The 27,672-nt window shown below is 37.8% G+C and overlaps 2 protein-coding genes across 2 annotated transcripts in view; one reads left to right on the top strand and one right to left on the bottom strand.

Moving 5' to 3' along the window:
* Window positions 1–27,672, top strand: part of UCHL3 (ubiquitin C-terminal hydrolase L3) — a 100,113-nt gene that overhangs the window by 18,696 nt on the left and 53,745 nt on the right. The gene's annotated exons all lie outside the window — the stretch shown is intronic.
* Window positions 8,926–27,091, bottom strand: COMMD6 (COMM domain containing 6). The gene is made up of 4 exons (XM_045479434.1): window positions 26,968–27,091; window positions 26,867–26,878; window positions 10,947–11,099; window positions 8,926–9,133 (listed from the first exon to the last, which is right to left on the bottom strand). Exons 1-4 carry the CDS (start codon window positions 27,007–27,009, stop codon window positions 9,083–9,085), a joined length of 258 nt encoding a protein of 85 aa, XP_045335390.1. The 5' UTR covers window positions 27,010–27,091; the 3' UTR covers window positions 8,926–9,082.

Here is a 27,672-nt window from a genome sequence, read left to right on the forward strand (position 1 = left end):
AACAGCATTTTTCACAGAAATACAACAAACAATCCTAAAATTTGATATGGAACCACAAAAGACCCTGAACAGTCAAAACAATCTTGAGAAGGAACACATCATGCCCCTTGATTTCAAACTACTACAAAGCTATAGTAATCAAAACAGCATGGTATTGGCATAAAAACAGATATGTAGATCAATGGAACAGAATAGGGACACCAGAAATAAACCCACATCTATATGGTCAATTAACAAAGGAGGCAAGAATATAAAATGGGAAAGGGACAATCTCTTCAATACATGGTACTGGGAAAACTGGACAGTCACATAAACAAAGAATAAAGCTGGACCAGAATCTTACACCATACACAAAAATGAACTCATAATGGATTAAAGATTTGAACCTAAGACCCATAACCATAAACCTAACACCCCTAGAAGAAAACATAGATGGTAAGCTTCTGCAGTTCTTTTCTTGATAGTAACAGTTTTTTAAAATGGCACATCTTAAATATTCCTTTGCCCTTTCCCCTGGCATAGGAATGTGAAATACAATAAGACATGTAAGTTCTTTTCTTTCATCAGTGTTCCTCATGTGCTGAAATAGTAACTAGCCAAAGATGAATAGCTACTTTCTTCTAGGGGCACTTGTAATTCAAAAGAACATAAATCAAAATCAAGTTAATCAAGCTATGCAATCCATTATATTTAGTATTTCTTTGTGCTATGAAATAGTGGTTAAATCCACAGCTGGAATACCCCCTTATCAAATAAAGACCCTAGTAAAATCAGCGTACTTGTTTGAGAATGACACATGAAATTATAAAATTCCATTTAACCTATTTCACACGTAAGAAGTTTCTTATTCAAATTCGAAAACATAATATTTAAATTCCGAAGTTCTTGATCAGTGAATTCTTAATCAGTATAGTAGAGTATATAGGCTAAATTTACACTAGCATCATTCATGACTTGAGAACTAATAAAATTAATGAACTAGCACTAAAGCAGGTAGATTATTTCTTTAGGCAAATATATAAGGAGCTTTATAATAAGTTATTTCCAGAGTGTTTAGATAAGTTTAATTATCTGGGTGTGGAAAAAACGTTAACATAGCAGTCCTAACTGCTTATACTTTAAAAATCCTTCTTGGGGGCACCTGGGTCACATAGTCAGTTAAGCGTCCACCTTTGGCTCAGGTCATGATCTCCCTGTCTGTGAGTTTGAGCCCTGCATCAGGCTCTCTGCTGAGAGCTCAGAGCCTGGAGCCTGCTTCAGATTCTGTGTCTCCCTCTCTCTTTGCCCCTTCCCCACTCATGCTCTGTTTCTCTCTCCCAAAAATAAAGAATAAAAACATTTAAAAAATTAAAAATCCTCCTTATAGTGTTGGCCCTTAGTTGGCATCTGGGCACATGGGTTTCAAGAAGCTTCCTACCACTAACTGGTATGAGTGGTTCAGTGTCTAAACTGTACAAACAAGATCATCTTCTGCTTTTCTTCTAAGAGATTGAAATTTAGGTATGTGCAAGACAGGAAGTAATATGATCAGACCCCAATAGGCACCCTGGGTGTTCGATCTCTAATGAGTTTCTCTGATTGTTTCCCACAATTTGTCCCACCTTGTTGTTTGAAGAATTAAGCACATCCTGTGTGACTCCACTGGGAAAGGAATCTTGAAAGTTTACATCTGGTTTACTTAGCCCCATGTCCCTTTTCTCTTTGCTGGTTATGCTCTGTATCCTTTCACTATAATAAATCATAACCATGAGTATAACTACATGCTGAGTCCTGGGAGTTCTCCTAAGGAATTACCAAAACTCAGAATGGTCTTGAGGACTCCCAACACAAACCCCTAATCTACTTTTACAAGAATCATTCAATTTGATGATTAGTTGTGTATACCTCAATATAGAAAATGACTTCTACAGGCATTACTAATGAAAATGTAGGGATTCCCTAAGCACTACAAATCAAGAAATCTACACAATTGATTTTAATTGTAACTTAAGAGTTTGGTTACAGTGGTGTAACCAATGTTATGAACCATTGGTAAGAAATTCTCTTTCAGCTGTTGTCAGGATGTTATCTAAGATGACATCCTGACATTCTAGAGTGCCCTCTATTAGGTGGAAGCCCTGGGCAAAATTCAGATCTCTTTTGACTAAATTATGCTTACCTTGAACTGTATGTTTTGCTTTTATTATATAGTGACTCTAATGAGTGGTTGAGGGTTTTTTGTTGTTTTTTTTTTTAACTAGAAAACTAATAGTCAAATTACAATCCAGTCTAAACCACTGTACAAGATAGTATCTTATACATATTTCTCTGCACTAAACTCAGCTATACTATTTTCTGACTCGTATTTTTTTTAAGTTTATTTATTTTGAGAAAGAGAGAGAGAGACAGTGCAAGTGGGGGAAGGGCAGAGAGAGAGAGAGAGAGGTAGAGAGAATCCCAAGCAGACTCTACACTGCCTGCACAGAGCCTGACGTGGGACTCGAACCCATAAATCATGACATCATGACCTGAGCCGAAACCAAGAGTCAGATGCTTAACTGACTGAGCCACCCAGGCGCCCCTGTTTTCTGACTCGTATTTTTAACATGACCTAAATTCCTCAGTATTTTTCTAACTCTTTTACTGTTTATATTACTGCCAGACATTTCAAAACTTTTCAGATGAGGCATGCAGGAAGGAACTTTTCAGATAAGCTGTACAGGAAGGGAGAAAAGAGGTACTGAATCTGTAAAACATCCAAAGAAAGATTAGTGGAAAAAAAACGGCAAGCAGTTAACACTGGAAAATGGGAACCAAAGACTGAAAATTCTAAGTGATTAAACACTTTTAAAATCAAGGCAGCATGTTGGAAGTTTCATTTCCTTTAAATAAATATGACTATTTTACCTTTTTTCCTCATAAATCTGATACTTATGTTAACTTGTCAACAGCAGAATATATGAAGACACTTGGGTTTATGCTTGAACTCAAGGCAATTCCCTTTTGGAAACTAAAAGTTCATTAATACATATTCCAACTTAAGAATACGTTTTCTTTTTCTCAAAAGTTTACATACATTTAAGAGCAAGTGTTTGAAACTTGGAACACATTTTTCCACAGAAATGTTATTACAAACAGTGGTTAATTCCCAGGCATCCCAGTAAACTCAATAAACTCATAAAGAACAAAAGTAGACATTTGTGATGAAAATGGTGTAGGGGCGCCTGGGTGGCGCAGTCGGTTAAGCGTCCGACTTCAGCCAGGTCACGATCTCGCGGTCCGTGAGTTCGAGCCCCGCGTCGGGCTCTGGGCTGATGGCTCAGAGCCTGGAGCCTGTTTCCGATTCTGTGTCTCCCTCTCTCTCTGCCCCTCCCCCGTTCATGCTCTGTCTCTCTCTGTCCCAAAAACAAATAAACGTTGAAAAAAAAAAAAAAATTTAAAAAAAAAAAAAAAAAAAAAAAGAAAATGGTGTAAACATGAAAAGATGCTCAATGTCACTCCTCATCAGGGAAATACAAATCAAAACCACACTGAGATACCACCTCACCCCAGTCAGAGTGGCTAAAATGAACAAATCAGGAGACTATAGATGCTGGAGAGGATGTGGAGAAACAGGAACCCTCTTGCACTGTTGGTGGGAATGCAAACTGGTGTAGCCACTCTGGAAAACAGTGTGGAGGTTCCTCAAAAAATTAAAAATAGATCTACTCTATGACCCAGCAATAGCACCGCTAGGAATTTACCCAAGGGTTACAGCAGTGCTGATGCATAGGGGCACTTGTACCCCAAAGTTGATAGCAGCACTCTCAACAATAGCCAAATTATGGAAAGAGCCTAAATGTCCATCAACTGATGAACGGATAAAGATGTGGTTTATATATACAATGGAATACTACTTGGCAATGAGAAAGAATGAAATCTGGCCATTTGTAGCAATGTGGATGGAACTGGAGAGTATTAATGCTAAGTGAAATAAGTCAGGCAGAGAAAGATACCATATTTTTTCACTTATATGTGGATCCTGAGAAACTTAACAGAAGACCAGGGGGGAGTGGAAGGGGGGGAAAAAAGTTACAGGGAGGGAAGGAGGCAAACCATAAGGGACTCTTAAATACTGAGAACAAACTGAGGGTTGATGGGGGATGGGGGAGAGGGGAAAGTGGGTGATGGGCATTGAGGGCACCTGTTGGGATGAGCACTGGGTGTTGTATGGAAACCAATTTGACAATAAATTATATATATAAAAAAAATGAACACTTAAAAATAAATAAACGTTAAAAAATAGTGTAAAACCCTATTATGAAAAAAACCTTGCCTTTTAAATTCAAAAGTTAAAATTAAACATGCAATTTAAATTGAAAATAGCATAACCAATGTTACACAGTGAGCAGGGCCTCACTTTGGGCCTCTGCATATCCTTAAACATTGCAAATGGGGAGGGAGAAGTGGAAGATTTTGAACTCAGGTGGGTGGGACTTGGAGAGACCCTATGCACAGTCTGGAAAGGAAAGTACTTTGTATTTACCCAGACTGGGGTGGGGGTGGTTTCTACTCTGATTTCTGGGAGTACAATGATGTTGGTACACCATAGGAGAGTAAAAGGGATGGAAAGGGGATTTTGGCTTCTCAAAATCCTAGAATCATTAACGTGCTACTATCTAGAGCCAGGGTAACAGGGTGTATCTCTGGGCTGCTGGTAAGCATGAATGACCAGTTGGCTAACTCTTCAAGCATGGGGGACCAAAGTACCCAGGTGCGTAGCCGCAGGCTGTGGATCTGGGCATCTCTAGCAGAGAAGCAACGTGGATTCACACAGGAGACCTGTGAAAATGCTGACGGTGTGAAGAAGACATAAATAACCAACACGGAAGATCAGAAGAGGAGACAAAAGTGTAAGAGGTGTTTCCTGCGTGGCGCCAGCTGACGTTAGCCCCAACTGGGCTCACCGTCTCTAAAACATGGCTAGGCCTGTGTTTGATGTATTTCAGGTTTGTCTATCCTGGTTTGGGGAGGCACTTCACAAGTAATCCTCATTCTAAATACTACACATTTGTTAAATTAAAATAAGAAAATATTATACCATAAAAAGAATTATAAGAATTTTTCAAAAGCATATTTAAAACAAATATTTTTAAAACTCCTGTATTTTCGGGGCACCTGGGTGACACAGTCGGTTAAGCGTCTGACTCTTGATTTTGGCTCAGGTCATAATCTCATAGTTGATGAGTTCAAGCCCTGCGTCAGGCTCTGTGCAGACAGCATGGAGGCTGCTTGGGATTCTTTGTCTCTCTGCCCCGCCCCGCCACCTCTCTCAAAAATAAACATTTTTAAAAAAATCTTATGTTTTCAAGTATTTAAAAAAAAATTTTTAATGTTTACTTTTGAGAGAGACAGCATGAGTGGGGAAGGGGCTGAGAGAGGGAGACACAGAATCCGAAGCAGGCTCCAGGCTCTGAGCGGTCAGCACAGAGCCCCACGTGGGGCTCAAACTCACAAACCGCGATAGCATGACCTGAGCCCAAGTCAGACACTTAACTGACTGAACCACCCAGGTGCCCCTCCAGTATTTTTTTTCAAACCATACTTATTTATCATGAACCATAAACTTAAACAAAATAAATTTTTTAACGTGCTCTTCTTCCCCCTCTCCAGACACCCTCTCCACCAATGCTTACAAGCTGGTAGACATCCTTCTGTACGTTTGTAATTTTCCACTAAGTATTCAAATACATATGAATTTGAATAATTCATTTTTATGACATAAAAATATGTACTAATAATATCTCAAAAGCAAATCTTAGTAGATGTATGATATGCTATATAGCATAGAGAGGCCAAATTTATTTAACCATTCATTTATTGACAGGTATTCACTTTTTTCCTTTGTTTTGCATTTTTGCCACTGGAAATACTACAATAAAACTCTTTATACATGTATTTTCTGTTATTCAAGTTTATGCTCACTCACCCCAAATATCTCACCAGCTTATGACAATAAAAGTTGGCTTCTGGTTCCCACCACTGCCTAACGCAAGGTGGGCTATTATTACGAGGCATTTGCCTCCAGTAGTGATTCAGGGAGCCATCTTACGGTTTTGCTATCTTAGAGTCCTTCATTTCCAGCAGGAAGGATGTGAGAGAACTTGGAAGATGAGAAGGATTTTTTTAACTAAAATTCTTTATTTCAGTGTATTGACACAATGTTACATTAGTTTCAGGCGTCAAACATAGTGACTTGACAAGTCTGTATGCTACGCCATTTTCACAAGTGTAGCTACCATCTGTCACCATACGATCTCATTGACTGTTCCTTATGTTGTGCCTTTTATTCCTGTGACTTAATCATTCTGTAATGAGAAGGCTGTATCTTCCACTCCCCTTCCCCCATTTTGCCCATCACCACCTTCCCTCTCCTCTAGCAGCCATCAGATAGTTCCCGGTATTTACAGGTCTGATTCTGCTGTTTATTCATCTGCTATGCTTTTTAGGTTCCACATCTGAATGAAATCATATATTTGTCTTTTTCAGTCTTGTTTCACTTAGCAGAATACCCTCTAGGACCATCCATGTTGTCGCAAATGGCACAATCTCCTATTTTATGGCTGCATAATATTCACACACACACACACACACACACACACACACACTTTATCCATTTGTCTACTGACAGACACTTGGGTTGCTTCCATATTTTGACTATTGTAAATCATGCTGCAATAAACATAGGGGTGCGTATATCTTTTCAAATTAATGTTTTCATTTTCTGTGGGTAAATACCCAGTAGTAGAATTATTGCATCATATGGTGTTCCTATCTTAAATTTTTTGAGGAATTTCTATACCGTTTTCCACAGTGGTCATCCCAGTTTATATTCCTACCAGTGGTGAGTGGGAGTTCCTTCTTCACATCTTCATCACTTGTTATTGTCTTTTTGATGTTAGTCTTTCTGACAGGTGTGATATCTCGTTGTGATTTTGATTTGCATTTCCCTGATGATTACTGATTTTGAGCATTTTTCATATGTCTGTTGGCCAGAAGATGAGGATTTATGAGGAAAACTGGATGTGGCTTAGGATGCTTCTGCCCAGATTCCATTGGCTACAACCCAATCATGAGATCCTTACCTAATTGCAAAGGGAGGCTGGAAAATGCAGTCTGCCTGTGAGGGCAAACAGCGGAAATGGATGAGCATTCAACCACTTTTGCCAAATACCCCTTTACAACTCGTAACTTTATTTCAAACGGTTTATTTCTGGACTGACATTTCTGGACTATGAAATTGCTACATCGTGTGCGTGATCACTTTGCAAAAGAACATAATAACTCCTATTTCTGTCAGCGGAGTAAAAATGCTCAGCACCATTCTTGCTGTTCTAAATCTCCCCTCTTGAAGTGCTAAAAGACTAGAAACTGAATTGACTAGATTCTTATGTCAACAGGGTCCTGGTTTACCTTCCACCAGTGAGAGGCATTCTTGCTGTGACATTAGGAAGGGCAAAGAAAGCAAGCAGCTTTTATTTCATTGTACACGTGGACAGCAGAAATGGCACATGCACCGGCTTCCAAGTAATGTTCTGCATTGTGCAGTTTATTGGCAACGGTTTGGCCTGAAATTCCTGCACCACTGGATTTCTAGAAGCCAGGAGGAACCTACTGACTTGTTTCCTTAGTCTGATGGTTTAGGGAGCATATCATTTCTTATATAAAATCTCTTCCTACTTGAAATATTTAAAGTAATTTCTTTTCCAGACCAAGAAGTAACTTCTACATCAACCCAGCATGTCTTTTGTCTTTAATGACCTTTTTTTCCACATATAATTTTTTACTTCTTGTATTTTAAATGTATCTATGTTGTACATTATAGTTGTGGAGTTGTTTACCTTAGTTAACATAAATATTTTGTAAAACTTCTAAAGTTTATAATTTAAAGTCATTTAATCTATCTGGAATTTACTTTTGTCTACATTTTGACAGCTAGTATAATTTATTAAATAAATCACATTTTCCCTCCAACTGAAATACCATCCATGTCCCAAATGCCTTGATCGATTTCTAGGCCACCTAGTATATTCTAGTGGTGTAGTTGTTTATTCCTAAGCAATGCCATATAGTGCTGATTGCTTTGGCTTTATGAAATATTTTCACAACTGCTTTATAAATTTAAATTCAACAGAAATCATCTAACACAGTAATTTGTGCTACCAGGTTAACTCAGTTATATAGAGAGCTCAAAATAAAACTTATTTTTCTATCTCTGAGCATGTACTTGAACTTCCTATAAATGTTAATAACAAATGACTGTTTTAAGGCAGCAATGGTCATTCCTAACCTGATCTAAATGCTTGAGAGGGAGCAGGCTCACTATTCTCACCGATTGCTGTTATTATAAGTGAATACTGAAAAACTGAATTTGAAATGTTATAATAATCAAATACTACCTTTTAAAAAATTTATACATATTTTATATATAGGACTCCATAAAAGATTTTGTTTATAAAATGGGTAGCATTATTAATAAAATTTAAAACTCTTGGTCTAGGGGCACCTGGGTGGCTCAGTCAGTTAAGTGTCCGACTTCAGCTTAGGTCATGATCTCACAGTCCATGAGTTCGAGCCCCGCGTCGGGCTCTGTGCTGACAGCTCGGAGCCTGGTGTCTGCTTCAGATTCTGTGTCTCCCTCTCTCTGACCCTCCTCCATTCATGTTCTGTCTCTCTCTGTCCCAAAAATAAAAAAAAATCAAAAAAAATTTTAAAAATAAATACATAAATAAATAAATAATAAAACTATTGGTCTAATACATAAACTTGTGTTGCCTTCAAAATCAATCATTTAACTCTGATTTTTTATTGAGATATAGTTTACACAACAGAGTTCACCCTTTAAAGTGTTTAATTGAGTAGCTTTTAGTATAATCACAAAGTTTTGCATTGACCACCACTATCTAATTCCTGTTTGTGTGATTTTTTATTATTAAAAAATAGAAAAACAAAAGTACAATTTTCAGTCAATAAATATCATTGGATCCATATACAGTTTGTTACAGAAAGTGAAGTCCATGATTTTAGAATGATGGCCATAACTTATCAACCAAGTAATCAGTTTTCACACAGTTTCAATAACTGCAGCAATTTCCTTGAACTGTCTGTAGAAATTCTGCAGAGAAAAAAGGAAAATATTAACTTTGCTTTTAGAGGATAGGTTAAGTAGTTCTTTTACTTATATCTGACCACTAGAGGCTATAGGACATATTAAGTTTGTATGTTAATGTCTATATCACAATTATTACTGGAAAGTTATACAAAACAAACAAATGCAATTTGCAAATTGCAAGCAAAATTACTATTGTAGGGTTGGATAATTAGCTCATGATTAAACTTTTCAGAGGAGCACCTGGAAGGCTCAGTCAGTTAAGCGTCAGACTCTTGATTTTCAGCTCAGTTCATGATCTTAGGGTCATGAGATTGAGCCCCCCATTGGGCTCCATGCTGGGTATGGAGCCTGTTTACAATTCTCTCTCTCTCCCTCCACTGCTCATGCTCTCTCTCTCTCTCTCTCTAAAAAATAATAATAAATAATAAAAATAAAATAAAGCACAAAACAAAATTATTTTGAGATTATACCAGAAAGCGTTATTAAATACCCAACATTGTACTAGGCAATGAAGATAAAAACAAAAATGAGTTTGGGGGGCACCTGGCTGCCTCAGTCAGTACAATATACAACTCCTGATCTCGGGGTTATGAGTCTGAGCCCCATGTTGGGTGTAGAAATTATTTAAAAATAGAATCTTTGAAAAAAATGACAGTTTGGTTTCCAGGCTTCAAACCACTTTAAATTTAGTGAAAGACTGTATTTCAGAATGATAGGAGCTGCGTTGTTTAAGATATGGGTTTAGTTACAATAAGAGAAACCCAACAATGACAATGGTTTAAATGGTAGAAGCGTATTTCCCTTTCATTTAAAAATTAAGATGGTGGGGCACCTGGGTGGCTCAGTCGGTTGAGTGTCCAACTTCAGCTCAGGTCACAATCTCACCACTCGTGAGTTCGAGCCCCGTGTCAGGCTCTGTGCTGACAGCTCGGAGCCTGGAGCCTGCTTCGGATTCTGTGTCTCCCTCTCTCTCTGCCCCTAACCCACTCACATTCTGTCTCTGTCTCTCTCAAAAATAAATTAACATTAAAAAAAATTAAAAATTAAGCTGGCATGGTTGTTCTCCTATAAAAGTCATCTTTTTTTCCATCTCCCAAATCTCCAATAAGAGAGGGAGCAAGCAAATTCTCTTTTCCTTTCTTCTCCTCTACCCACCAGGAAGCTAGGAGGCAAATTTGAAACTTAACCTCATCAATTAGGATACTCTCTAATGACTTACCTATTTTCATTTTCCTTCTTATTTGGTCTTAATTCTCTATTTTACTACTTAAGAGTATATATATTTCGTTTTAATTTATATGTAAACTCATTATGGAAGGAAGTTGGATGTCACTATTTCCTTTTTTTTTTTTTAAGTTTATTTATTTATTTTGAGAGAGGAAGAGTGAGAGTGCAAGTGGGGAAGGGGCAGAGAGAGAGAGGGAGAAAGAGAATCCCAAGCAGGCATGAAGCCTATTTCAAAGTTAAGATTCATTTAGCTTATTCTTGAAATTAAGCCTAAAAAGAGTAAGAATAAAACAGTTAAATGCAAAGTAAGTATCCTACCAGAGAAGACGAAAACGTCCTAAATGTATTCACAGAGGAGCACTGTGAAAGTGATCAAATGTGACGGTACACAAATTCAACATTATATTGAAAGTACTGAAATTAATCAAGTTCCCAAAGAAAAAAAATTTAGATCTTTTGTGTGTACTAATAAATACACATCAAAACAACTGCAAATACAAACAATTAAAATTTTCCCTCAAGAAAGATTGCGTGTTTAAGTAGCAATTACAGAATCAGGAACTACAACTGAATGAGTGAAATCACAAACCTGAAACTGTGGAATTGTCATTTCAAAGGACTTGTTTTTCACTTGGCCTGAATGATCCATCACCTTCAGCAACACTGCAACGTAAGGATACTTGAGAGATCTGCAACTGTCTGAGCTCACTGCCATCCCCAGTTTCCACTGAAAATCTACAAGCTGTAATGAAACATTACAGAACAATACATTGGTAATAACAATGCCATGAATGCAGATATTTATTCAGTTTTACTGCTCTCACATTGAACTTTCAGTTTCAATGCTGGTCAGAGTAAAAGAAAATATCTTCATTTAATACTGTTATGGGAACAATAATCAAATGAAAATGGAGAGAGGCAATAAGGGATATAAAGAGCTGGAAAACAATACTGTCATAATTACAACAGTAAACACACACACAAATCTTCACCAGGTATAAAATGGAGGTAGAAGGAAGATGTGGTATTCCTAGGTTTCCTTTCATTTTGCTCTGGCGTTTAAGGGGACTCCCAATGCCTTGTGGCCTCTCTTACCTCACTTTCCTGTTCCACATATACTTTCTCCCATCCCACAACCCAAAAGTCCTGAAGTGGAAGGTGAATTAAATACCATCTCCTTATGTGACTGAGACTCACATGGGAATCATTCCAGTTTCCTTCTTCACGAGGATCCTCAGCCTAACCTTACACTGACATAAACACTGGGTGATAAGGTGGTTTTAGATTTCATCACTGAGGATGATGAACACTTGTCAGGTGAGGTGCTATGTAGTTTACATGTATTCAATGCCTCACTGAATCATCATAACATCATAGGCTATTATTTCTATTTTGCAGATGACAAAACTGAATTTCAGAGAGCTTAGATAACGTGTGCAAGGTCACACATTTCTGTGATCAGAACTGAAACCAAAGTCTGTTTGACTCCAAAGATTACTGCTTATTGACTACTAGCTGTCTTTACTTTTAATCTATTTTCTATCAATGACTGCTCAGTGTTGCTGTGGCATAAAACAAGATTGGATAAATGCAGCTCTTAAAACTGACTCTAAAACAGTAGACTGTGAGCAGAGGAATTCTGTTTCTTGTTTTCAAAGCTTAGACAAGTAAATGGTACACAACAGGCACTCACAAAAAATACTTGTTGACTACTTTTTTTGAGAGAGAGAGAAGGCAAGTATGCATGTGCACGTGAACAAGCACTCGTGTCGGCGGGGGGAGGGGCAAAGGAAGAGGCAAACAGAGACTCTTCAGCAGGCTCCACGCACAGCACAGAGCCTGATGCGCGGCTCAGTCTCATGACTGTGAGATCATGACCTGTGCCGAAATCAAGAGTTGGATGCTTAACCAACTAAGCCACCCAGGTAACCCTTGAATGATACTTTTTGCTACCAAATTAATGCTGATAGGACAAAAAGCTTTCCTTGTTAATAAATCTCTTTTTATAAAATTTGGGATCTTTTATAAACAAGACTTATCTATATACCGCCTAGACGAGACATGCTCCAGAGGTAAGAAGGCAAACAGACTGAAAATGAAGGATGGAAAAAGATATTCCATGCAGATAGAAACCAAAGAAAGCTGAGGTAGCTATGCTTAATACCAGACAAATAGACTTTAAAACAAAGACTGTAATAAGAAACAAAAAGGAAGTTACATAATGATAAAGCAGTCAATCCAACAAGAAGATATAATGTGTAAATATTTATGCATCCAACATAGGAATACTAGATATACAACGCAAATATTAACAGACCTAGAAGGAGAAATAGACAGCAATATGATAGTAGGAGACTTTAATACCCTTCTTATATCAATGGATAGAACATCCAGACGGAAAATCAATAAAGAAACATCAGCTTTAAATAACATGTTAGCCCAAATGGACTTAACAGTTATTTACAGAACATTCCATCCAATGGCAACAGAATACACATTCTTCTCAAGTGCACATGGAACATTTGCTAGGATCGATATCCTCTGAGGCATCTCTTCCAACTACAATGGTATGAAACTAGACATCAATTACAAGAAAAAATCTAGAATATCCACAAATATGTGGAGACATAACAACATGCTACTAAATAATCGACGGGTCAAAGAAGAAATGAAAAGAGAAATCTAAAAAATACCTTGAGACAAAGCAAAATGCAAATGTAGCATGCCGAATTGTGTGGGATGCAGCAAAAGCAGTTCTAAAATAGAAGTTCATGGTGATAAATGCCTACATCAAGAAACAAGAAAAATCTCAAATAAATAAGCTAACTTTACACTTCAAGAAAACAGAAAAGGAACAGATGCCCAAAGTCAGCAGAAGAAAGGATATAACAAAGATTAGAGTAGAAATAAATGAAATAGAGACTAAAAAGACAATAGAAAATATGAAGAAAACTAAAAACTGGTTCTGCAAAAGACAAAATTGAGCATTTTAACTTAAAGATTAAACAAAAACTAAGGCTTTAGCTAGACTTACCAAGAAAAAAGAGGAAAATAAAATCCAAAATGAAAGAGGAGATGTTGTAAGTGATTCCACAGAAATACATAGGATCATAAGATACCACTGTAAACACTTACATACCAACAAATTGAACAACCTAGAAGAAATGGAAAAATTCCTAGCAACATACAAACCACCAAGCATGAATCATGATGAATTAGGAAATATGAACAGACCAGCTACTAGCAAGGAGAGTGAATCAGTAATCAAAGACTTCCCAACGAACAGAAGTTAGAGACCAGATGGCTTCACTGATGAATTCTACCAAACATTAAAACAAGAATTAATATGAATCCTTCTCAAACTCTGCCACAAAACAAGCAAAACAAAACGAAAAACCAGGGAGAACTTTTCCAAACAAACTTATGAAGCCAACATTACCCTGATACTAAAAGGAGACAGGTATGCCACAAGAACAGAAAATTACAGGCCAATATTCCTGATGAACATAAATGCAAAATTCTCAAAAAAATATTAGCAAACTGAATTCAACAGTATATTAATAGGACCATATACCATGATCAAATCAGTTATTCCAGGGATGCAAGGTTGGTTCAACATCTATAAATCAATGTGATACACATTTAAAAAAAATAATAAAAAATAAATAAAATAAAAAGATAAAAGATAAAAATCATATATAATCATCTCAATAGAAGCAGAAAAAAGCATCTGACAAACTTCAATATCCATACATAAAAAAAAAACAACAACCTCTCAACAAAGCAGCTGTAGAGGGAATATACCTTAACATAATAAAGGCTATATATATGTATATATATGTATACATATACATATATATACACACATACATACACATATGTATACATATATATGTACATATATGTGTATGTATGTGTGTGTGTATATATATATGACAAATATATGACAAGCTTACAACTAACATGATACTCAATAATGAAAAGCTAAAAGCTTTTCCTTTCAGATCAGGAACATGATGATGATGTCCACCCTCACCAATTTTATTCAACATAGAATTAGAAGTCCTAGTCAGAGCAATTAGGCAAGAAAAACAAGTAAAAGGCATCCAAACTGGAGGGAAAGAAGTAAAACTGTCACTATTTGCAGATGACAAACAAAGGAAACCTTAAGGATTTCATTAAGAAAGAATAAATAAAAAATAAAAATTAAAAAAAAAAACTGGTAGAACTAATAAATTCAATAAAGTTGTAGGGTACAAAAGGAATACATAAAAATCTGTTGCATTTTATGCACTAATAATGAACTATCTGAAAGAGAAATGTTTTCTCAATTTCTCTTTCAGATAGCTCATTAGAAAATAATACCATTTATGATTGCATCAAAAAGAATAAAATACCTAGGAATAAATTTAACCAAGGAGGTGAAAGACCTATACACTGAAAACTACAAGACATTAATGAAAGAAATTGAAGACACAAATAAATGGAAAGATATCCTGTGCTCATGGATTGGAAGAATTAATGTTGTCCTTACTACCCAAAGCAATCTACAGATTCAATGCAATCCCTATCAAAATCCCAATGATAATTTTCACAGAAATAGAAAAAACTCCTAAAATAAGTATGAAAGCACAGAAGACCCCAAAGAGCCAAAGCAATTTTAGAAAGAACAAAGCTGGAAGCATCACGCTTTCTGTTTTCAAACTGTATTACAAAGGTATAGTAGTTTTAAAAGTACGGTATTGGCATGAAAAAAGACACACAGGTCAAATGCAACATAATCGAGAGCTCACAGAAATAAACCCATGCATATAAGGTTAACTAGCTTATGACAAAGGAGGCAAGAATATACAGCAGTGAAAGGACAGTATCTTCAATAAATAATACTGGGAAAACTGAACAACCACATGCAAAAGAAGGAAACTTGACCACTATCTTATACCATACATAAAAATTTACTCAAAATGGTTAACGACTTGAAAGTAAGACCTGAAACCATAAAATTCCTAGAAGAAAATGTAGGCAGTAAGCTCCCTGACACAGAAGTCTTGGCGATGATTTTTTGAGTTTGACACCAAAAGCAAAAGCAGCAAAAGCAAAAGTATACAAGTGGGACTACATTAAATTAAAAAGCTTCCGCACAGCAAAGGAAACCACCGGCAAAATGAAAAGGTGGGGTGCCTGGGTGGCTCAGTCACTTGAGTGCTGGACATCAGGTCAGGTTATGATCTCATGGTTCCTCGGTTCAAGCCCTGCATTGGGCTCCCCACTGACAGTGCCGAGCCTGCTTGGGATTTCTCTATCTGCCCCTCTCCCACTCTCTCTCTCTCAATAAATAAATAAACTAGCAAACAAACCTTACCAAAAAGGCAACCTACTGAATGGGAGAATATAACTGCAAATCATAAATGACAAGGGGCTAATATCCAAAAAATGTAAAGAACTCATACAACTCCATACAAACAAAAATCGGACTTAAAAATGAGCAGAAGCGGGGGTGCCTGGGTGGCTCAGTCAATTGAATGACCGACTCTTGGTTTTGGCTCAAGTCATGATCTCACAGTTTATAGATTTGAGCCCCACGTCGGGCTCTGCTGTCAGTGTACAGCCTGCTCAGAACTCTCTCTCTCCATGTCTCTCTGCCCCTTGCCTGCTCATTCCTCTCTCTCTCATTAAATAAACTTAAAAAAAAAAAAAAAATGAGAACACTAAATAGACATTGTCCCAAAAAAAAAGACACCTAAATCGCCAATAGGCACATGAAAAGATGCTCAACATCATTAATCATCAGGGAAATATGTGTCAAAATCATAATATCACCCCACACCTGTCAGAAATGCTATTATAAAAAAAAAAAAAACAAACAAGAAATAAGCATTTATGAGATGTAGAGAAAAGGGAACCCTCATGCACTGTTGGTAGGAATATAGATTGGTGCAGCCACTATGAAAAACAGTATGAAGCTTCCTCAAAAAATTAAGAATATAACTACCAAAATATCTAGCATTCCCACTTCTGGGTAGTTATCTGAAGAAAATGAAAACACTAATTCAAAAAGATATCTGCATTCCCATGTTCATTGTAGCATTTACACTAACCAAGATATGGAAACAACCTAAGCGTCCATCAGTGGATGAATGGATAAGGAAAATGTAGTATGTACAAACAACGGAATATTATTCAGCCATAAAAAAGAATATGCAACAACATAGCTAGACCTTGAGAACATTATGCTAAGTGAAAAAGAAGAAGACAAATACCGTATGATCTCTTACATGTGGAATCTACAAAAGAAAACTAAGCACATAAAACAGAGCACGCTGGTGGTTGCAAGAGGGGGTTGGGGGAGTGGGAGAAATGGGTGAACTTTTTTATTAGTTTAAATAAACTGAACTTTTAAAAATTTAAAGTTAAAATTAAAGGAGGGATTGGAGGAGACCAAAATTTTCTCCCGTCTCAGATGCACTTTGGGCTACTCTGCTACTATACTAAAGCCAGGCTAGTGCTATAGAAGGTTAACATCTTTAATACGTAAAAAGATTGTGTAATTCCATTTTAAATAAAAGTTTTCTATGTAAAAATAAAGGAGAAGATAACAGAAGAACTACAAATGGTTAATAAACTTATGGAAAGGTACTCACCTTCATTAGGAAACAGAGAAATGCAAATTTGAACCACAATAAGATACCACCACACACCTACCAAAATGGCAAAATCTTTAATCTGCCAATTCCAAGTACTGGCAATGAAGTATGTGTCACATGCTATCGATGGAAGTCTAAATTGGGCTAATGTTTTGGAGTATTGGTTTTATCTAGTAAAACCAAAGTTACGTATACCTCTGATCCAGCAACTCAATTACTAGAGATATATCCTAGAAAAACTTGTGCATATGTACACAGAATACATGTATGTTCTGAGCAACTATATCCCTAATAGCCCTAAACTGAAACCACCCAAATATTCATCAGTAGTAAGATGGATAAATGAAGTATGTGCAGCAATGAACTTCAGCTACACTTAACACCAAAAATGTTGAAAGAAACGAAGTCAAAAGTTATGTGATTCCATTCACTTAAACTTGAGAAATAGGAAGTATAATATTAAGGTTGCATACACAGGTGGGAAAACTATACATAAAGGTCAGAACATGATTATCACAAAAGGATCATCATTACCTCTAGGGAGGAGGGAAGGGAGGGGTTTGATTGGGGAAGGGCATGTGGTGGGCTTCTGGGATACTGGTAATGCTCCATTTCTTGAATTTGATTGTGGTTACAAAGGTGTTCACTTTAAAATTATTCATTAAGCTGTCCACGATAATGCACTTTTTTTGCCTATGTTATCTTGTAGGTATCAGGTGTGGGCAGTGAATATAAATCAGCGAGTTTCACACTTCTGGTTGAAAGGAAAATTTTATTGTACAATACAGTGACCAAGGGAATGCTTTACAGAGGGCATAAGCTTTCAGCTCAGTTTTGAAGATTAAATACAACTGAATATGAGAGGAAAATGTGTTTTCTTTATATATTCCATAAATATACACGTAACAAAAAAAAAATAAATGTTTAATAATATTTAGCTGAACCAACTAGAGATGGAGATAGTCAGTATCTGGTATAAGAGATAGAGCATTGGGGCGCCTGGGTGGCTCAGTCGGTTAAGCGTCTAACTTCGGCTCAGGTCATGATCTCACAGTTCGTGAGTTCGAGCCCCACATCAGGCTCTGTGCTGACAGCTCGGAGCCCAGAGCCTGCTTCAAGTTCTATTTCTCCCTCTCTGCCCCTTCCTCTCTCATGCTCTGCCTCTTTCTCTCAAAAATAAATAAAAATTAAAAAAAAAAAAAAAAGAGAGAGAGAGATAAAGCATTTACATGCCTTAAAGGGGAAGGCTCCTATAAGGAAGTATGGAATATAAAGCTGACAAAAGAAGTCAAGAAGCCAATAAATCTTTTCGAATTCTGAGTTTTCAGAGGTTTTCAAAGTATTCTCGTATACTTGATCTCATGGGAAATATATCATATTAAGTCATTTAAATGTTTCCTGTATGCAGTGGGGACTCACTGAAACTTTTCAGTAAAGGGAATGATATGAAAGTATTGATGGCAGCAGAATACAATAATCCAGGTGCCTGATTATTTTAAGTGCCTGAACTGAGGTGGTAAAGGTAGGGTTAAACTGATCCTTAAAGAATGAATCAGTAGGCCTTGATTATTTTCCTCATAATTATGGGAGAGATCCAAGACAACTATGAAAATCTGAGTGCGGATGATGAGAATTCTGATATCATGTATCAATTAGGACTCTATATATCTAGTCCAAAGGTATTATCAAGTGGTGATAGAGGATATTTAAATGGCAATGTTCAGTAAGTGGCTAAAAATCCAGGAACAGAATTTGAGTTCATGATTAGACATACAGTTTTTATATTAGATCAATGGTGATACCCATTCTTAAACTTATTCAGCCTGTACAATTCCTTGTTGCTTTCCTGTATACAGGAAAATGGTACAGAAAATCATTACCTATTTGACTTCGTCTGAAATAAAACTCTGGATTATTTAGACCATTTCAAACCGAAAAGCAATTAAGGAATACAATGTTGGAATCCACTGATGATTGCAACAGTGAAACGGGCAGGTGAGGAAATATGAAGAACTTACTGTGCAAAATGAGTATTCCTAAATAAAAAAAAGCTGGGGTTAGGTTTATGAGATGAGAATTTTTCAAATCGTAACCTGAACATTTAAGTGCAAATTAAAAGCAAATTATAGGGGCGCCTGGATGGCTCAGTTGGTTAAGCATCCAACTTTGGCTCAGGTCATGATCTCACAATTCATGAGTTTGGGCCCTGTGTCGGGCTCTGTGCTGACAGCAGCCTGGAGCCTGCTTTAGATTCTGTGTTTCCCTCTCTCCCTGCCCCTCCCCTGCTCATGCTCTGTCTGTCTCTCTCTCTCTCAAAAATGAATAAATGTAAACAAAAAAAATTTTTTAAAGCAAACCTTCTAATAAATGTGGTTTAGCCTTAAATAGGAATTAACTGTATCAAGGATTTTAATAAGAAAAGAAAAGAGAAAAATCAGAACAGAACATGCTTCCATTAGGGAGAATATTAAGAATGAAGTAATATAGCCCAAAAACTCTTGTAGAATTACGAACGTGAATTAAAAATGAAAATGTACAAACTAGTACATGAGTAGTAAAAAAAATATGAGAACATCCCAAAGTAAAATGAATACAAAGAAAAAAATCACAAAACAAATATAGATATTGAAAGATAAACGAAGACATTAGCTGTATTCAGTCACACTTAAAATTGATATGGTAGCTGCAATTACTTACACAAAACATCATATAAAAATTGTCCATAAAGAAAAAATATCGATAAAGACCACTTCGGTTTAAATTTAATTTTTATTTTTGTCAAAATACGACATAAAATACTAGAAAAACAATCATGTACAACTCCATCCTAGAAACTATTTTCTTATTCCTGTATCCCCATTTCTAGTCCTCATATGTAATTTTTACAGAGTCATAAAATACACACTTCTATGGCCTCTCCTTTTTTAAGTGAAGGTTTGCCAAAGGAAGGAATGCTAAGTATTCTGCACACATTAATCTCTCTCAAAAGTATTGAAAGGAAAAGACTGGTCAAACAACTCATCCAATGATCTCAAACTAATATAGCTGTTATTCCAACCCTAATTTGTCTGATGCCATATTCTATCCAGTTTTCATTATGCCTAGCTGCAACATGATTACTATCTGGAATTAAATTAAGTTGTAGTAGGTCAAGAAAGTAAATTGGTCTAGGGTGGCATGAGAACATTATCATCTTCTAAATGCTAAACCTGAGCTGTCCAATACAGCAAGCATTACCCAAATGTGACTATTTAAATTAATAAAATAAAAATCGTTTTCAGTTCCTCAGTTGTGCTAGCCACATAGCAAGTGCTCCACGGCCACATATGGCTACTGCTCCCATACTGGACAGTGCCAACCAACATAGAACATTTCTGCCATCATAGAAGTTCTATTGGACAGCGCTATGCCACACCCTGTGTTTACATGTGTAAAGTGATTAAGGCAGGAGTTATTAGCAAATTTCTACTTAAGAATTCATATTACTCTAGTCCAAGTATACATTTTCCAAGTCATTAGTCTTCCTCATTTTCTTAAAGGATTTTTTTTTAAGTTTATTTGTTTATTTAGAGAGAGAGAGAGAGAGAGAGAGAGGACATACACACAAGCGGGGGGAGGGACAGAGAGAAGAGAGCGAGAATCCCAAGCGGGGATTTGGTTGCAGTGACAGCGTATAGCCTGAACCTGAACTGAGGCTGGCTCTCACAAACTGGGAGGTCATGACATGAGCTGAAATCAAGAGTCTGACGCTTAACCGACTAAGCCACCCAGGCTCCCCCTTCCTCTTCTTGTTTACAGGCACCTTCACCTATACTCTTTTTAATGTTCTCAGTAGCACTCATCATTATCTGAAATTATCACGTTTCCTTATTTATCACCTGTCTCCCCAAAAAATGCACACTTCCTAAGAGAAAGAACATTATCCATCTAGTTTACTACTGAATCTACTAGAACAGTATGTGGTACAAAGTGAATGTTCAAATAAGTATTTGTTGAACTAATATGTTTGGAACTGCTCAGACATGTGGTAACTGGTCTCTAAAGATGGCTTCCAACAATTAGTGTCACCCCTCCCTGTACATACATGTCACTCCTCATATTAAGTGGAGCTTATCTCCCCCTGCAGCCATCTGAGCTGTCCCTGTGATTGCTTTAAGCAACAGAATATGACAGAAGAGGCTTTCTGGAATCTTTGAGCCTAGACCTTAGGAGAACTGAAAGTGTCTGCCTCCTTCTTCATGGAAGGCTGGCTCTTGGGACTCTCCCTCTTGGAACCCAGCTACCCTAATTTCAGCAGTCATGTAGGAAGAATCAAGTCACTCCAATTATTAGCTCTGGCTGAGCTCTTAGCCGAAGTTATCACTAGCCATGTAAGTGAGCCCCCTTCGTTTCTGGCTCAATCACACTCCTAAATGACGGGGAGTAGAAGCTAGCTAAGTCCAGGTAACCCCCAGAGTCTTGGAAGATCATTAAACTGTTGTTTCAAGTCACTGAGTTTTCGGTAGTTTGTTACACAGCAATGATAACTAAAGCAGTGTAAACATAATCGGCTGAGAATAACTTTGTCAATAAACTTAACATTTATTCGTTAATGACATCGAAAATTCATTCTCATGGGCAGAAGACATGAACAGGCATTTTTCCAAAGACATCCAGATGGCTAACAGACACATGAAAAGATGCTCACTCACCATCAGGGAAATAACAAATCAAAACCACGAGAAGATTCCACCTCACACCTGTCAGAATGGCTAAAATTAACAACACAATAAACAACAGGTGTTGGTAAGGAAGTGTAGAAAAGGGAACCCTTTTGCACTGTTGATGAGAATGCAAACTGGTGCAGCCACTCTGGAAAACAGTATGGAGGGTCCTCAAAAAGTTAAAAATAGAACTACCCTACAATCCAGCAGCTGCACTACTGGATATTTACCCAAAGGATACTAAAATAAAGATTCAAAGGGGTACATGCACCCTGATGTTTACAGCAGCACTACCAACAATAGCTAAACTATGCAGAGTCCAAATGTCCAATGACTAATAAATGAATAAAGAAGTTGTGGTATATATGTATAATGGAATATTACTCAGCCATCAAAAAGGAGGAAATCTTGCCATCTGCCACAAAGTGGATGCAGACAGAGTGTATTATGCTAAGTGAAATAAGTCAGAGAAAGACAAATAGCATGTGATTTCACTCATATGTGGAATTAAAGAAACAAAACAGATGAACATATAGGAGGGGGGAGAAAAGAGAGTGGGAAACAAACCATAAAAGACTCTTAAAGATAGAGAACAAACTGAGAGTTGATGGAGGCAGGTGGAGGTGGGATGGACTAGATAGGTGATGGGTATTAGGAGGGCACCTGTTGTGATGAGCACTGGGTATTGTATGCTAGTGATAAATCACTGACTTCTACTCCTGAAACCAATATTGCACTTCATGTTAACTAACTAGAATTTAAATAAAAATTTGAAAAAAAAATTCTCATAATCATATAAATCTGAAATATATTAGTTTCTAGAGATTTTGACAAAAACAGCTAAAAGATATTTCATATTTGGTTAGTGAAACCTGTTATTTACCTCTGAGAGACGCTAATACCTCCAATAAAAATAATACAGAAGAACAAAGCCTTTGCCATTAAGCACGTTCACTACTAATAAATTCATAGTACATATGCGCTCCAACACCAGGTACACATCATCTTCCCTCAAAAGTGTTTTTCATCCTCATTTCATGTCTACTGATGAATGCCATTCTCATAGTGTCACAAGTTTGAAATGGTGGTAAACTGATTTTTCTCTCTCTTACTCAAAATATGTAAGAATTGATAGGTATTCAAATTTTATTTCAGAGAATGCCAACATTTATTCCCTTCTTCCGAGTCTCACTGCTATAGACCTACACAAAGTTGTTTTTGTTTTTTTTAATCTTGCCTTAAATTTTACCATAGCTTCCTAATTAGTTTCTCGCCTACAGTCTTTGTTGGCTCTAATCCAGATTAGAGTCTCCAAATACTGTTTATAGATGAACCAAATCTAATAACACAGGTCAAAACCTGTAAAGTCTACTGTCTCATGAGTTAGTTACCAAGTGGGCACTTGAGTCATTGCCCGAAACAATCCCAGTTTTCTCACCCATATCCAAAAGGGACTGCCTCCCTTCTTTAGATTCTCATTCAGTCTTTACACTTATGCTCATACTGCTCATCCTTCTTGCAACAGAATTCTCAAACATCTACTTCAAACTCCTCTCAAAGTCTACCTGCTCCATGAAGTCTTTCCTGGGTTTACTCAACCTTTCTATGAATATTCCTGTCACTTCTTACACTCGACCATTTAGAACATTCTACCTCGTACAGGAGTCATTTGTGGATTTGTCTCCCACCTCTACATCCACTAGACTGTAAACTTCTTAAGGGCAGTTCATGCATCCAACACAATACACAAAAGAACAAAAACAGTCATACATTTATGAACCACTTTATAAAATGCACAATAGTTTAAGTCACTGTGTCTCATATATGGGAAGAGGGGAAGTAACACAAGATATTATGTGTCAATAAAACATCTTACATTGTTTAAAAAAAAACAAAAAAAAAACAAAAAAAAAAACATCTTACATTGATTTATACCATACAACTGGTAAGAAAGAAAACGATAACATGTGGCAGCAGTAGGACTAATCATTCATCTGTGAGGAAGAGTTCTAATTAGACATCTAAAGGAAAATCATGAACTACTTCAAAACACTATCAAAATGTGTAAAAATGGATAATCTGAGACCTCTGGTGCTGGGTCATATGTAGCACTATGACTTGTTAGATTTAACAAACAGATTCTGAAGTCAGACAGACCTGAATTTGAATCTCAGCTCTGCTACCTTCTAACAATGTAGCTTTGGATAAGTTACTATGTCTTTATGCTCTAACATTCAATAAGAATTTACTGAAGAACACGATTTTCTAAGCACTGGGGATATAAAAAAGAATAAAACAAAGTTCCTGACCTCAGGACCTTAACTTCCAGTGGGGAAGGCAGACAATAAACAAATAAATATTAACAACAACAAGAAATAAATATAAAAAGTGTAAAAAAAATGCAGAGTAAAGGGACAGAATGACTGGGAAGGTTATTTAGGTAGAGCGTGGGGGAGACTTCTCTGAGGAGTGGCTTTTGAGTAGAAAGGGAACAGAATAAAGGAAAGGAAAAAGCACATGGGCCTCTGGAAGAGAGAGCATTCTGGACAGAGGGAGAAGCATGCCTGACACAACTAGGGAACAACAACGGGGCCCAGGTAGCTCGAGCGGCATGAGCTACAAGAGATGAGAGATCAGTTTTTGAATGGCCCCGCAAAACATGGTCAATATATAAGACTTTTTTTCTGGTGTGACAGGAATCACTTAAAAGACTGAGCAGGGTAAAGACCTGGTCTAACTTAAATTGCAAAAGGCTCACCCAAATTGCTGGATAGGGCATTATGTTTAAGAAGGAAAGCTAGGAGACTCAATTAGGAGCCTATTGTAGTAGTCTAGGCAAGAGGATGAAGGCTTGGACTCAGGTGGTGGCAGGGGAAGATGCCTTTAGAGTATATTTTAAAGATGGAGAGAACAGTATGCTGATGGCTGATAGATAGTATGGGGGGGGGTGGTACGTGAACTCTCACTGGAGGTGTGATCCCAATTAACCTAATTCATACATTGGTGAGAAATATTTAAAGAAAAGGTATTATAGCTCAAGCCTAAATATTAGCTATATCTGGTGCATTTTAAAAAGCATATACTACAAACATAAATGAGAGCTGGGTAATGGATTCTTCTTCCTTCAATGATATTCTTGAATAATCTACCTCCCTGCCCGAGCATTATATTTAGAACCACATCATAAACTAGGAATTAAAATGTTCAATTTAGGAGTTCCTGGAGGTGAAACTCACAAAAGTGTGAGGGTGCCCCCCACCCATGACTGGATCCCTGAGATTCTAATTCTCAGACTTGTCCACACTGAGCCTCTAGCAACTTATCAATTATAGTTTGGATGTTCCCACCCTGGCACTGGTTTCCACAGCGATTTCCATTCCGGTAAATTGTAATTCTCTGTATTCACCTCACTGTCTCTCCAGTTTGGGGGCAGCAGTTTGTCCTGTGACCTCACTTCTCTGACGGATCTAAGACTTGTTCATTCTTCGGTTTGTTCCGCTTCTTACTCATGGTTAGGATGAAGTGACATCTTCCATATTCCGAGCTCCATACATGCCAGACTAGAAACTGACAGTCTAGCACTCATCATAATTTTCTTCATAAAGGTTTTAAACATCTTTTGTTAGATATATTGCAAAGTACTTTATAATTTATGTTGTAAATGATGTCTCTTATAAAAATATTTTTCAGCTCTGTGTCTGAATTAAACAATTCAATCATCTTGCCAAAGTCTCATACTAATTCTAATGTTTGTACATTATCTTGGCTTTTTCTATGTAAACGATCATATAACTTGTGAATGATTGCACAAAAGGAATGAGGAGTAGGCTGAAAACAGCCCCCTCCCCTGACCAAATGTCTGCATTCTAATCCCCAAAACCTGTGAATATGTCATCCTATATGACAAAACAGACTTTACAGACAGGACGAAATTAAAGATCTTGACACTGGGAGATTAAAGATCTTGACACTGGCCCCAGGTGGGCCCAACATAGTTATAAGGAGGCAAAAGGTTCAGAGTCACAGGAAAGAGTTGTGGTGATGGCAGCAGAGGTAGGAATGCTGTGCCTTCAAGACAGAAGTAAAAGCCACAAGCCAAGGAGTGCAGACAGCCTCTAGAAACCGGAAAAGAAAAGGAAATAAAATCTTTCCTAGCGCTCCCACAAGGAACACAGTCCAGCCAACACCTTGACTTGAGCCCCACAAAACTAATTCCAGACTTCCACCTTCCAGAACCATTATAAATCTGTGTTGTTTTAAACACTACCCCCCCCCAAAGAGGTTCAATTTATTAAAGCCCTATAATCAATATAATTCAGCTTCAGCACGTCTTACTCAACTAAACATATGATTTGGTGTAAGTGAATGGATACAATGATTTATAAGAGACTGAATCAAAGTACACTAACCCAATAACTCAGAGCAAAGCCAGATAAGGGGGTTGATTAATCTTTCTGAGTGCCCCCTACTTCCCAGGAATCCTCAGAAGCAATAGCATTTGGAGACAGATGACAGAGAGCAGTCAATGGACATCCCTCTGCCCTTTTATTTCTTATCTCATCCCTTTCTTACATTTTGTTTGGGCCTGGGAAACTCCTGACCTAAAATGCTCTAGTTTTAGTACTGTTCCTCTGGGAAATGTGTTATTAGGCTATCTGCCTAAAAATAATTTATTACCTGGAACAGGACAGGAACACTTAGAACAAAGAGGCATAAAAATATTTTAAAATTCAAATTCTTATTTCTGGCATAAAAAAGGTAGACATTGAAAGGTTAAAGGAGGTATACTTTCCAGCTACAAAATAACTTTTTTAAAGACTTCGAACATGTTTGCAGCTCTACCTTTGTATATTTTAACAATTTCTTCTCTTTATATAGCACACGCCACAATACTGTGTACCTGGCTTTGAATAAACGCTCAGCACGAATAGTAATCGCTCTGTCCGCTTTGGGCTGGAGTGGGTGGTGCAGGTTCAATTACAATGGCAGCAGCTACTGCGTCCGGGGCAAAGTGGAAAGAGCAATTCTAGGTGGCGGGACGAAAGTCACAGACTCGCAGACACAGGCGTTGGACTAGGGGGACAGCTGAGGAAGGCCAGGTGCGATGGCCAGCCCCTTGCCCAGCTGACGCCGGCGGAAGGCGGGGCCGCCCATTCACTCACCTGGTTGGTGACCTGAAATGGAAGCAGAGAACACAATTTAGGGAAAGATCCCTCTAGCTCCAGAGCCCCGCTGCCTCGGCTCCTCTCAGGACAGGACTTACCTTGGACTTGGCATCCAGTTGCGGCTCGCCGCAGTCCTCCATACCAAACCGCTAGGGCTCACACCACCTACCGATCAGGTGGTCTGTCCCCGGGCGCCAGCACTTCCGCTTCCTCCTCCCGCCCCTCGCGGACCGGCGCACGCAGCGGAAGTAGGGGGACTTGAAGCAAACATATTTGTGTAACTCACCCTGAGTGTTAATTAAATATTAGTTTCAAGGAGACACTCAGCAGCAAGGAAATTTCTATGGGGAAAGGTCCCAAGATTTTGGAGATACCTTATGAAGTGATGGATAGATTAACTTCAGTATGCCTCCTTCCCCTTCTGACCTGGAGACGTGGACTCTTCCGGTCTGGGCCCACGGCGCTTTTTGCGCGCGTGAGCTGGCGGGCGCGCGACTAATGTATCTCCACAAAGTTCAAAAACAGCTGGACCACCACACCCTTTCCTCCCACAGAAGTCGTTGGGCTGGGAGATCCCAATGGTAACTATAGTTATATGATTAGCTTTTGTCACTCGGATTTACTGCACTGGCCCAGCTGCGGTGGGATGGGGATGCTATTCTTTATCACGCTGCCACTGACCTACTCCAGCCCTCAACGTGACCGCGGGAATAACCTTCTCATCTGGTCTTCTTTCCTCCTACGCAGCTCACATCCATTCTACCCAGTAGCTAAAGCGACTTCTCTTTCTCGCCAAATTTTTA

Source organism: Leopardus geoffroyi, chromosome A1 (genome assembly GCF_018350155.1).
Source record: "Leopardus geoffroyi isolate Oge1 chromosome A1, O.geoffroyi_Oge1_pat1.0, whole genome shotgun sequence".
NCBI lineage: Eukaryota > Metazoa > Chordata > Mammalia > Carnivora > Felidae > Leopardus > Leopardus geoffroyi.

Excerpts from the sequence above, each read along its gene's own strand:
- COMMD6 (XM_045479434.1), bottom strand. The coding sequence starts at position 27,009 with ATGGAGGACTGCGGCGAGCCGCAACTGGATGCCAAGTCCAAG. Across the intron at positions 9,134-10,946 it reads TGACAATTCCACAGTTTCAG|AATTTCTACAGACAGTTCAA; the intron begins GTTTGTGATTTC and ends TTTTCTCTGCAG.